Below are 13,979 nucleotides of genomic sequence, written 5' to 3'. Positions count from 1 at the left end.
ATTGAGGATTGGTTAAACTCTGGTCTGGAGGGAGGCTTTGCCTGGTGATTGACTATATAAAGGGCTAAAACAGAGAGGTTTTAAAGGCTGTCTGGTTGACAGGAGCCAGGAGGGGAGTGTGCCCTTTGGGACAAGGTGGTCCTGTGCTTGAGACCCTCCCACACCTGGTAAAAAACAGCCGCAGTTGAGAGAGCTGCTGGCTAAGAGCTAGGCTTCCAGAGAAGCTGAGCTGAGTATGAGCAGAGCGGTCTGAAGCAGCTTCACTGGATATGAGCTGGGTCATCAGTGGTGGAAAGGCTGAAGACAGAGAGGCCATTGGTGGATAGCCTGATTGCAGAGCATCCAGTGGCAGAGAGGCCCAATGGCAGACGGTCCCAGTGGCAGAGGGGCCTGGTAGGAAAGAGGCCTGGCAGCAGAAAGGCCCAATGGATGGCAGAGAGCTGCTGCTAGGAGAGCAGCAGCTGAGAAAGCTGAGCAAGCTGCTACACTGGCTAGGAGCTGGGCCAGTTAGTGATGAAAAGGCCAGTGGCAGAGATACTCCTGGTGGGGAGCCTGACAGCAGAGAGCTGGACGGTATAGAGGCCAACAGTGGAGAGGCCTGCCCATAGAAGGCAGAAGGCAGAGAAGCTGAATTGGAGCATCCACCTGGCAGGAAAGGCAGCTGCCCAGCATAGAAGTCACACCTACTGATGGCTGGCGAGGGCAGTGGCACCAGCCGAGAACGGTCTTAGAACTCTTCCAATGGAGAGCTTATCTGCTCCATGAGCGTTTTTGCTCTGAGAGTTGTCCTCCTTAGAAGCTGTGCTGCACTGAAGAAGGGAGGAATGGGCTGTCCACTTTGGGGACCTTTCCAGACCTTGTCTGTGTGCCTCCTGATACTGATCCTGATCCTGATCCTGAGTTGTTGCTATTACTTCTAATTCGATTCTGATTCTGAGTTGTAGCTTGTTACTTCCGTAATAAGCCACATAACTGTGAGTATGGCCTGTGATTTCTGTGTGACCATTGCCACGGATTATTGAATCCTGCAGAGAAGTAGAGAGTGCCGTGGTAGGAGTGGCTGGTGTCAGAAATAATGGAGAAGTGGGAAGGTGGACGTTTGCTTGCCATCCGCCTCATCAGAACCAGCTTGATGCTGATTCTTATCCCTCATGAATTCAGACAGTTCATTACTGTATCTTACATACCTAAAACTGCAAAATTCAAGTAATGGAATTATAAGCATGTTGGGAGAAGTATGGAGTGAAATACCAGAAGAAACATCTAAAAGTATCTAGCCCAATTTTGGTACCTCATTAGTACTGAATAAACATTAGCAAATTTGAGATATGAATAATTGCAAAATACAACTGATAATTCCTATTTTAAAAAATCAAAGTGTATCTGAATGTCTCAAAAGTTTTTATTAAAATACCAGTTTATATTTGCGTTCATTCAATTTTCTTTCTCTGTTGCTTGATGCATGCTTTTATTCAGGGAAATACTTGTTTTCATTGCATGCATACATGTGCGTTTGAATGCCTTCCAGTTTATTTTGGTGTTTGGTTTATACTGTTTTTTACTGAAATGCTTTTTTTGTTTTTTTAAAATGCAAGTATTATGGCTACGTATTTAGGATTTTGTATTTTGCTGTTGGCTTTATATGTTTCTTTTTACTGATAATTTGCTTTGTCTTCATGAACTATATAGGAATTCATTCAAATTCATTATAGTTTCAGAATGTACTGAAATATATATGATATTGATATTTGCTTTTATATCATGTGCGATATATCACTTATCAGTTATTTTCTGTGTTTTTAGCTAGCTATTTACCAGTATTTAGTAATGCCATTATATTTATCTTCAGCAGTCTACTTTTTTTTATGTATAGTAAGATGTTTTTGTGCCTTCAGAAAGTGTGATTTTTACTAGATTACAGTGTATTTTTGCATCCACAAAAATTCTTCTCTTAAAAATTATTTTAAAATTACTTTTAGTACATGAATTAGAAGGATTAGACAAATAAAATTGGAAATTATTTTATGTACATGCTTGACTTACATCCTGGCGCAAATGGGAAACCGTGGATGAGGTCTAAAAATACCCTCATAATAGCAAAGTGAGGAATATAGAATGTGCCAGTATAATTATTTCAAAATATCCAGTTTTTCATAATTAGTCCAAATGTATTGCCACTTAGGCAGCTTTGTAAAATTGAGAAACTACATAAATAAGCTGTTGATAGGGTATAACAGTTTTAATTAAAAGAATAACTCAGTATTAATAAAATTTAAGTATTTTATTTTCAAATATTTAAGTATGATAACAGTGTAAAATATTTTAAAATATATACACAATAAAGAAAAATATTTGATGGAGCTGTTGATTGAATGACTTTCTTAGAATTAACATTAAATATTTTGTGGATACTTAGGATATAAGTCTACTGCTGTAGAGGAAAAGTATAGCTATGAGTGTGCATATTATGACTGTCTGTTCTGACCTACAGTTTTGTTAAAGATATTGTGAAATACAGAAAGCATAGTAGTTTTCATTTTTCATCACTTAGCTCAAACGGAAAAAAAAAAAACTGACATTTTTCTGTGAAACTGGAGCAGTTGTTTTCAATTTATGATTGTCTTCTACATAAAAACTTTTATGTAAATCTAGATCTTTTTAAAGCATTATACTCATGTAAAGAACTGAAATTTTTCAGCTTGTTTACAATTTGAAATATTTTTGCTTTCAGTGGCATTGTTGGAAATAGTGCAGCCACCTTGCTGACTACTATTGAAGAAATGCATTTGCTAAGCAAAAAAATATTCTTTAATAGCTTGAGTCTTCATGCAAGTAAATTAATGGACAAGGTATGTTTCAAAAATACAATTCTTAAAGTATGTGAATGTGAATCTTTCACATTTAGAGATGTCATTTTAATATTTTTGCATAGGTGATGATTTTTTCCCCATTTGATACAGTGCTCTTTTGAGTTCTTCCTCTGAACAGCAGAATTCATTTTAACATGACTTATAGTCTGTGTTCCAAAACAGTATAACATTGAGTCATAATTGGAGGTAGAATCCTTAAGCCCTGATTCTCTGCCATTTTTCTATAACCAAAAATGTGTAACTAAGGCAAACTCACTATATTTAGGTGGTAATTAAAATGATATACAGATTGGAAAACTGGAACTCTCATGAAGTGTTGTTCTTAAACAGCTTGTATTTTTACCCTTTGACGTCCCAGCTTTGTCCTTATCAAATTTTTACTGTTCTGAGTTACCTGCTACAATTAATTATTAGGGCAAAAAAGCAAAAACACCCTACCAAAAAAAAACCCAAAACCTGCAGGAGTTTTGTGAGAGCTAATATTTTAATTTGAGCAGTGTGTTGAGTCAGAACCTTAAGGAATGGGTTTACAGTGATCAAATCCTTCTTTATTTTTACTTCATTATTGAAAACTCAGGCTTTTCAAGGATGTATCACATGGCTAGCTCTTTTTTTTTTTTTTTAAATCATACTTCTCTGTTTAATGGGTTGACTGTATTAGGATTTTGTAATATGGTATAAAATAGTAACTATCCAGTCTAGGGTACCTGGTTAATCTTCACTTCCTTAAACTCAAAAAACCAAAACCAAACCCACTGCCATCGAGTCAATTCCTACTTATAGTGACCCTGTTGGACAGAGTATAACTGCCCCATAGGGTTTCCAAGAGTGTAAATCTTTATGGGAGCAGACTGCCATGGGTTCAAACCACCGACCTTTTGGTTAGCAGCCAAGCACTTTAACCACTGTGCCATCAGGGCTCCTTTTGTGAACTTGGAAAACCCTTGATTTTGCTTCCGGACCTCCATGCACAACTCAAATTCTTTTGAAATAACAACCTGTTATTTGTGTAACTATAGAATCTGCTTTATATTTTTTCTTGCTTTATTTCTGTTTGTACTGAAGTATACTAAAAATCAGTTCTCGATGGGTATATATCTCTCCTATCTAGACAGAATTCTTATCTCAACTGAATTCTTTTAAAATAATTCCTACATGATGCAAATATTGAGCATGAACAGACATGTTAACTGTCACATGTGTTTGTTAGCAGATAATTAACGTATCAAGGTCTGCTGGCTTCAGGTTGTGTCTCCTTTAGAGAAAGATGGTCAGATAAATGAGTAATTAGTACAGCATTTCATGTGTTATGAAAGACATGTGCCCAGGATGCTTGATAGCACAGAGGAGAAGTATACGTAGCAGTCTACGTATTCTTTCCAGAGAGGAAGGGAATAGGACTTACGGATTTAGATAGGTGAAGAAGGGAGTGTGTAGAGGTCATTCTAAGTAGAGGAAACAAGTAGAATATGCTAGAACACAAGCTATGGGGAACCAGTAAACAGATTTTTTGCTTAGGCCAGTTGGAGATGCGGTAGTTAGGGGTAGGGGAGTATTGAAATAGTTTATGTGAAGATGAATGATCTAAGACAGAGACTCTGCGAATAGCTATGAAAGACAGGTTCTTGAGGTGGAGAGTTGGAACCTTCAGAACTTAGTGATTGAGTGGTTATGAGTGAGAGGGAAGAGTCTAGTATAATTCCCAGGTTACCAACATGGGAATCTTGACACTGATCACTATTATCTAGAATACAGAAAAAGGATAAAATTTGGGGATGAAGATTATGATATTAGTTTTAGATAAGCTGAGTTTGAGGTACTTATGAAATACCTTCTAGAATCAGTGTGATGTAGTAGGGAGCTAGACATATGGGTTTAGAGAGTTTTTATAGAAGAGATAGTTGAATCCACGGATGTGAATGAGGTCACCAGGAATCATGTTTTATAACATATTTTATAAGAGTCTTTGGAAACATTGACATTAAAGAGGAGAAAAGAAACCTTTGTAGGGTACTGAGAGGGACTGGCTAGCAGGCAGGAGAAAAATGAGGGAGGGTTTTGTCAGAGAAGTCAAGAGAAAATAAAGTTTCCAGAAATAGGGCATGGTTAATAATGACAAATGCTATATAGAGAATTCTAGTAGGATAAGGAGAGCAAGTTTGTTGTCTGTGGCAATCCAGGGATGATCTGTGACCTTAGTGAAGACAGTTTCACTTATGTAGTGGGGTCAGTGTATGGAAAGGTGCATAGAGAAGCCTGAGACCCAAAGCTACACTGATTGGATAACTGTATGGGACTAAAGACTGAGTAAAATTTGCTAGGCATTCATATAAAGAAATTTAGAAGAGAAAAAACAAATTTATGGTAAATAGAAAGAATGGAACTAAATTTGTCTGATAAATTGGAAAGTTGAAAAACAATTAATTTGTTGAAAAGATCAACAAAATTGACAACATTTTATCAAGTCTAATCAAGGAAAAAAGGGAGAAAACTTAAAATTATTACATCAGAAGTGAGAAACAGTAGCCACAGATATTAAAACTTTTTAGAGAATATCATATATAATCCTCTGCTAAAATAGTCTGAATATTTGAATAAAAAGAATAACTTTTAAGACAACATAAATTGACAAAAATTGATTCAGAAAGAAGTGGCAAACTTGAATACGACTAAGTAGGAAAGAAAAACTATGAAAGAACACACTGATAGGCCTAGTTCAGATTATACAGACAGCTTTATTCATACCTCTGAAAAACAGACAGTTCTCCAGAACATGGAAAAATATGGAAAGCTTCCTGTCTTAGTCATCTAGTGCTGCTACCACAAGTAGATGGCCTTAACAAAGAGAAATTTATTTCTTCACTGCGAAGTAGGCTAAAAGTCCAGATTCAGGGCATCAGCTCCGGGGAAGGGCTTTCTCTCTTTGTCGGCCTTCTCATCAGTGTTCCCCCAGACTAGGAGCTTCTCCACACGGGGACCCTGGGTCCAAAGGACACGCTCTGCTCCTGGCACTGCTTTCTTGGTAGTATGAGGTCCCTCATGTCTCTCTGCTCGCTTCTCTCTTTTATATCTCAAGAGATTGCCTCAGGACACAATCCAATCTTGTAGACAGAGTCCTGCCTTCTAACACAACGGCCACCCATCCTCCCTCATTAACATTATAGAGGCAGAATTTACAACATATAGGAAAATCACATAATACCGGGAATCATGGCCCAGCCAAATTGATACACACATTTTTTGGGAGACATAATTCAATCCATGACTCTTCCCTAATCCTTTTAGGTAGTATAATGCTGACATAAAAGCCTTTTAGAGATAGTACAAAAGCCAAGGCCACAATTCAGTCACATTTAAGTTTTAAAAAAAGTAAAAACAGTTAAAAATACTATCAGGTCAAATGTAGTAGTATATTAAAATCAAGTATGGTTTATTCTAGGAATAAATATAAGAATGTTTCAGTGTTAGGAAATATAGTAATATAAATAGATCAAAGTTAAGATAATCTTATATTTTGATATTTGATAAAATTTTAGGGGAAAATTTTTAGTAAACAAGTAATTAAAGAATAATTCCTTAACCATATGAAGATAAATAAAACTAACTGCCAACATCATAATTAACATAGAAACATTAGTGGTGCATTTCTATTTAAGTCAGGAACAAGACAGGAAACTTGCCAGTAAACATTTAAATAATAACCATGGTGGAAACACCAGGTAAAGAAAGAAGAGATATAAATATTCCAAAGCAGGAAACATTAGATTATTTATGGATAATCTGATTGTCTACTTTGAAAACCCAAGAGAGTCAAGTGAAAAAGCTGTAGGACGAGTAAATACATTTAGTAAGGTAGTTTGTGACAAGATCAATATACAAAAATAATTATTTCTTCTATATGCCAGCTCACGGGGGGCTCAATAAATACCAGTGTCGTGAATGACTGGTTTCATTCATTTTCTGCTAGCCCGTACTCCATCATTATCTTGGCGTAAAATCTCTTGCCGCCTCCTTGTTATTTTACCACACTCAACTTTGTAAAACCACCCTAGATTAATTCAAGTTTTCAGTTGCTCCTTTGTCTACTGTGGCTGCTGAGCACTGCTCAAGAAAACCGCGTAACTCTGCAGACTGGAATCACTACAATCATTGTCTCCAACACTAGCGCAGCCCGCCTTGGTGCCCAGCAGGCATAGGTGTCTCTAGGCAGCCTGCTCCCATGTTTACTTTACTTTCACCTGTTTCCTCAAACCTGCCATCCTGCCCCCCACCAAAGGTGCCAACACTGGATAATGAATCTTTTGAAAAATCTTTACCAGTATGATGAACAAAAAGTGATACCTCACTTTTTCAGTCAGATTTCTGTGATCCTAGTGAGAATGAACATTGAAAAACGTGTTTATTGGCCATTTGTGAAATGTTTGTTCATGTCTTTTGCTATTTTTCTACTGAGTTGTTTTATTTTTGTTAATATCTGATATTCTTCATACATTAAGATTATTAACTCTGCCACATGTATATTACAAATATCTTCTTCAGTTTATCATTTTTCCTTTTAAATTTGCCTATAGTGTTTTCTGACATCAACTTTTAATTTTTACATAATAAAATCTAAATACTTCCTATTTATTTCTTTTATGGGAATATGCCATGCTTGAAAACTTCCCCATAACAAGAAAATACATTTAGAATTTAACATATGATGTTAATATCTATCTTGGGAAATGATGGATTATTTAATAAATACATACAGATTATTTTCTTAGGTTCTTCTGTGATTTCACTTTTACCTACCTGAAGTTTATTTTTGTCCATGCTGAGAAGTAAGGATCTTATTTATTTTTCCCAGACATTATCCATTTCTTGTTTTATTTTTGCCTGAAACAGCAGTAAGTTTCTAGCTGTCTTATTTCTTATATAAAAGTTAAAATGGAAGTTGCAAGAAAGTAGGAAAATACACTGGATAATAAAAGGTAGGTTTTAATGATGGCATCTTTCAATTAAAACTTTGAACAGAATAGGATAAAGGTGAAGAATGTAATTGTTATTTGAAATGGGAACATTTTAAGGACCGATTAATATTGCAGTTTATGGAATTTTATAGCAGTGAGTGGGACCCTTCTTGGTTTATTAAGATCATTAAATGTTGTTGTTTTTGTTATTATTAATTATTGTGCCCTGAAATTTTTTTTCTCAGATATGAATTGGCCAGGATTAGGGATGTTTTAGCATTAAATTGACATTAGAATATAAGACCTTTACAATTTATATGGGATTTTATCTACAATCACATCATCAAATTCTAATCTTCCATATTTTTACATTAATTATGTTTCCCTTATTCTGTTTCCTGTGAACTATTTCCCTTCCTCAAAAAAAGATTCTAGCTTTATGCAGAAAACACATACTTACTGCTGAATGTTCTTCATTAGCAATGCACCCAAGTGGAGATTTTGTTAATAGAATTTTAAGTGGATAGTAAAATTGTTAGGAAGAATGGCTTTTAAAATACAGGTATAGCTAGAGATAAACTCTTTTTATATGATTTCTGCTATGCTTTTGAAAATACGTATTTGGGAGCTAATCCTGTATCTTGCATCAAAAAAGAAAATTCAAAGACATCATCTTATTGAAAGATGTACTCTTTCCCTAACAAAGTAGTTTGAAGCACTTGAGTATTCAAGTATGTGTACTCCCTTCCTTATCAGGTGCTTTCGAAACATTCATAACTACAAATCTAGCAAAGTATAAAGAGAATATACTGCAAAAGACATAATGCCATCTCAGTGTAAACTAGACAGATTTATTATAAAATTCTTCTCACTGTAGTAACAGTGCAATTCTAATTTAAAAGGATTTGATATGCCATAAATGAGCCTCATGTCAAATGCATAGTAAATAGGATTGATTTGTCCAGTTTTCTGCAATCTGACAACTATTGACAACAACTTAAAAATAACAACAAACCATCTCAAAGATCCTTTAAATAAATTGTATTTTAAATTCTAGGATATACTTACTGTTTAGAATCTTTTGGCTACTCAAAGTGGAGCGTGTGAACCAATAGTGTGGGTATCACCTGGGCAGTTATTAGGCACGCAGAAATCTCAGTCCCTGCCTGATGTACTGAATCAGAATGTGCGTTTTAACGAGATTCTCGGGAGATTCGTGTGCACATTAAAATTTGAGAATCATTATCCTGGATGAATGGTTTTTGTACGGCATTCCTTACTGATAATTCTGCCAGGAAAAAAATTACAGTCATTGTTTTTCAGTTAAAATGCTTAAATTTTTTTTTTTTTTAAATAAAAAGTTGTAATTTGAAATTATTACACACAAATGCTAGTTTGTACTCTTAAATTTATTTTGTAAAATTTTATCTACTTAAAAATTTTAATTCCATTTGTTGTCAATTACTGGGACATACACGTATTTAGATAGAGCAAAAGGAGTCTATATAAGAAAAAGGAAATTAGTTTTATAAATAAGAGGGTTTTTTGGGGGGGAGTTGGCTGGGTTTTTACTTTTATTTTTTAAAGCAGGTAGGTGAGGGGCCTTCTAAGAAGCTACTAACACAAAATTGGAGAACTTTAAATAGAAGATATTTGAAAGAATGAAACTAAAGTTGGCAGTGAAACGAAATCACAGAAACAGCTTTTGGAATTTTTTTTCCGGTGCAACCTTTTCATTTTCTTTTAGTAAAGCCAGAGCACCTATAATATAAAAGGGATAAAAATTGTCATAGTAAACAACAATAGGAAAAATGAGGACTCTTGTTAGTGTTAGAGTCCTACACATTTGAAAAAGAGAAGAAAGTTGTAATGCAAGGAATATGAAGTTTTCAGTAGACTTAATAATTTTAAGTGTGAAGATTTTCTTTAAACTTCAGTTTTGGCAATTGGAAATTGTACATAAAAATTCTAAAATATCTTTCATAAAGCTGTGTTGTGCACTCAGTAATAATTATTAGTGATCACTTTGTTGATGAATTTTGGCTATTTTATTTTATATAGTTGATTCTCAATATTTACAAAAAGATATACAAACAAAAAACATCAAAAATGAACTTTCTTAAGTGGAGATACAACTTAGAGTACACAGATTTTAAGTGTACAAGTCAGTGTATTTTTGTGTTTGTATTTGCTCATTAATCACTACTCAGAACAAGATATAAAACATTTCCAGCATCTCAGAAGCCTTCTGCCTGCCCCTTCCTAGTCAGTACCCTCCAAGGTAAACTACTACCTGACTTCTGTTTCCTGTGTTTGCTTGCTATTTAACTTCATGTAAGTAGAGTCGAACAGTGTGTACTCTTTTTCTTCTATTTAACATTATAAGATTCATCCGTGTTGCATGTATGAGTGGTTTGTTTTTTAATTGTTGTGTAATAATTCCTTTATATAAATACACCACCATTTACCCGTTCTGTTGTTGATGGACATTTGGGTTGTTGCTAGTTCTTAGATATCATAAATAAAGCTGCTATATAAATATTCTTATACATGTCTTCTGGTTGACATAAACACTCATTTCTGTTGTGTATATATCCAAGAATGGGATATCTGGGTAGTAGAATTAGCTTTAGTGGGTATTGTCAGAAATTTTTCCAAGGTGGTTGTACCAGTTTACACTCAACCAAAAATGTGTAGGAGATTCAGTTGCTCCGCATCTTCTTCAGCATGATTTTGTTAGTCTTTTTAATTTTCCAGCATTGTGGAGGTGTGTGGTCATATTTTGTTTGTAATTTGCATTTTTTTGAAAACTAATGATAAACTGAGCAGTTTTTTATGTTTATTGACTGGTGATTGTACTCTTGTGAAGTGCCTTTTGAAGTCTGTTGCTCAGTTTTCTGTTGGGTCTTTTATTGATTTGTAAAGTTCTGGATACAAGCCTTTTATGGAATAATAAGCATTACAAATATTTTCTCCCACTCTTGGGCCTATCTTTTCACTCTCGGTGGTGTGTTTTGGTGAACAGAGTTCTTCATTTTAATTCAGTGATGTATACTGATCTTTGATTTGATGGTTCGTGTCTGAAGCTTGATTGTTTTAGCTCCCACATTTAGGTCTTTGATCCATCTCCATTAATTTTTGAGTATGAGGTAAGGTGGCTGCCAAAGTTATTTTTTTTTTTTTCTTTCTATATGAATATCCGGTTGGTCCAGTTCCCTTTATTGAGAATACTGTTCTTTTCCCACTGAATAGTACTGGAAACTGTCATAAATCATGGGATTATGTGTGTGTGGATTTGTTTTGGAACTGTTTATTCCATTGGCTTATTTGTATATGCTTCCACCAGTAACCTACTGACTTAATCACTCTAGAGCTTTACATTATGCCTTGATATCTAGTACTATATGTCCTTCAGTTCTGTTCTTTTCCTTCACAGTATTGCAGTGGCTATTTTAGGTTTTTTACAATTCAATATAAATTTTAGAATCAGTTTGTCAGTTTTCAAATTAAAAAGCTTTATGGGATTTTGATTAGGATTATGTTGAATCTATAGATCAATCTGGGTGTAATTGACATCTTAATGATACCAAATTTTCTAATTTATTAAGCTACAGTGAAACCTGTGAGACTGCCTTGTTTTTCTGGGTCTTGTAAGTTTTCTGCCTTTGACAGGGTGCAGTCTTACGCTTTTCTATTGCTCGTTTTAGTGAAAAATATTTGAGTTTTCCTTCTCTGACAGGTTTCTGCCTTGCACAGGTTCTGGCTTGCGCAGGTTTTACTGTAGTATCTCTCTCCATTTATTTAGATCTTCTTTCTCTCATCATAGTTTTAAGATCTTACATATCTTTTGTTAGATTTATTCCTAGGTATTTGATGGTTTCTTGATGTTACTTTAAATTATTTTACTTTTTAAATTTTATTTTCCACAAATTTCTTAACTAGTATATAGAATATGAATAATTTTGAATACTGATTCTGTGTCAACACAGCTATAAAGCATCTAGTTTTTAAATGTAAGGGTAAGCCATTGAAAATTAAAGCATTATTTAATTTTTTTTAAAGCATTTTTAAAAGATCATTGTGGTTGCTGCATGGAGAATAGAAGGTGGTGGTGGTGGAACAAATTTGGAAGCAAGGAGACCTCTTAGGAGTCACTTAGGAGACTTTTGAACTGAACCAGGCAGGAGAGGAGAGTGGCTTGCTGTAGGTTGGTACCATGGGGATGGTGATGAGCAGTTGGAGTGTATTTAGTAGTTTAGAGCTTGTTGCTGGATTGGATGAAGGAAATGAGGAAAAGAAAAATCAACTAATACTCCTGAATTGTTTTTCTGATTAATTATATAGCATTAATGTATTTAAAACATACATTAAGGTAAAGCTGAAGATCACTGAAAAGCGGTTGCAGCAGTACACCCACAGGGAACTGTCAGAAATTCAAGCTGGATTCAAAAGAGGACGTGGAACGAGGAATGTCATTGCTGATGTCAGATGGATCTTGGCTGAAAGCAGAGAATACCAGAAAGAAGTTTACCTGTGTTTTATTGACTGTACAAAGGCATTTGACTGTGTGGATCATAACAAATTATGGATAACATTACGAAGAATGGAAATTCCAGAATACTTCATTGTGCTTATACGGAACCTGTACATAGACCAAGAGGCAGTCATTTGAACAGAACAAGGGGATACTGTGTGATTTAAAATCAGGAAAGATGTGTGTCAGGGTTGTATCCTTTCACCATACTTATTCAGTCTGTATGCTGAGCAAATAATCAGAGAATCTGGACTATATGAAGAAGAATGCGGCATCAGGATTGGAGGAAAACTCGTTTAACAACCTACGATATACAGATGACACAACCTTGCTTGCTGAAAGTGAAGAGGACTTGAAGCACTTACTGATGAAGATCAAAGACCACAGGCTTCAGTGTGGATTACACCTCAACATAAAACAAAAATCCTCACAACTGGACAAATAAGCACCATCGTGATAAATGGAGAAAAGATTGAAATTGTCAAGGATTTCATCTTACTTGGATCTACAGTCAACACCTATGAAAGCAAAAAAAAAAAAAAAAAAAAAACCCGTTACTGTCCAGTTGATTGCAATGCATAGTGACCCTATAGGACAGAGTAGAACTGCCCCATCTGCCCCATCAGGTTTCTAAGGAGTGGCTGGTGAATTCGAACTGCTGACGTTTTTTGTTAGCAGCCGTAGCTCTTAACCACTGCACCACCAGGGCTCCCCTGTGGGAGCAGCAGTCAGGAAATCAAATGATGCATTGCATTGGGCAAATCTTCTGCAATAGAACTCTGTAAAATGTTAGAAAGCAAAGATGTCATTTTAAGGACTAAGGTGTGCCTGGCTCAAACCATGGTGTTTTCAGTCACCTCATATGGATGTGAAAGCTGGACAGTGAATAAAGAAGCCCAGAGAAGAATTGATGCCTTTGAATTACAGTGTTGGTGAAGTATATTGAAGAAGAATGAACAAATCTGTGTTGGAAGAAGTACAGCCAGAATGCTCCTTAGAAGCAAGAGTGGTGAGTGTCACATACTTCGGACATGTTTATCAGGAGAGACCAGTCCCTGGAGAAGGACATCATGCTTGGTAAAGTAGAGGATCAGCAAAAAAGAGGAAGACCTTCAACAAGATGGATTGACACAGTGGCTGCAACAGTGGGCTCAAGCGTAACAACAAGTGTGAAGATGGCATAGTGTTCCATTCTGTTGTACATAGGGTTGCTGTGAGTGGGAACCAACTTGACAGCACCTAACAATAACAACAAGAGAATGCTTCCCTTCATTTACTAGTCAAAAAGCAAAAAGTGATGAATAGCAGTTGTTCCTACACCTTTTACATTTATTTCACGCTCAAAGTTCTTTGTAAGTTTTCATAAAGGGGGTAGTGAATATACTAGTTTCAGGTAGTAAATATTTTAGTAAAATAAAAAATTTTAATTATGTAGTGTAACACTAATTTTTGTCCTTTTAAAATCTTAATTTACAATATAATCTAGTTTTACCCATGCATGAGCTTATGTTGGAACCCATGGGTGGGCTTCTATTAATCTAAAATTGTTTATACAGTGTTTTACATATTTATCTTTTTCTATGAGAACAAACAATAGCTTTTGTCAGATTTATAAACATGTCT

General features: G+C 35.3%; 1 protein-coding gene across 2 annotated transcripts in view; it reads left to right on the top strand.

Annotated features, from left to right (window-relative positions):
- The window catches only part of COG6 (component of oligomeric golgi complex 6), a 149,700-nt gene that overhangs the window by 78,444 nt on the left and 57,277 nt on the right, over positions 1-13,979 (top strand). For both annotated transcript variants that reach the window (XM_004388073.1, XM_023742224.1), the window contains exon 13: positions 2,732-2,849. In XM_004388073.1, coding sequence (XP_004388130.1) covers positions 2,732-2,849 — 118 coding nt within the window. The remainder of the gene's footprint in view (positions 1-2,731; positions 2,850-13,979) is intronic.

This window comes from Trichechus manatus, unplaced genomic scaffold, assembly GCF_000243295.1.
Source record: "Trichechus manatus latirostris isolate Lorelei unplaced genomic scaffold, TriManLat1.0 scaffold00205, whole genome shotgun sequence".
NCBI classification, from domain to species: Eukaryota; Metazoa; Chordata; class Mammalia; order Sirenia; family Trichechidae; genus Trichechus; species Trichechus manatus.
Note: the sequence above shows the minus strand (reverse complement) of the source record. Positions and strands in the feature narration are given on the sequence as shown.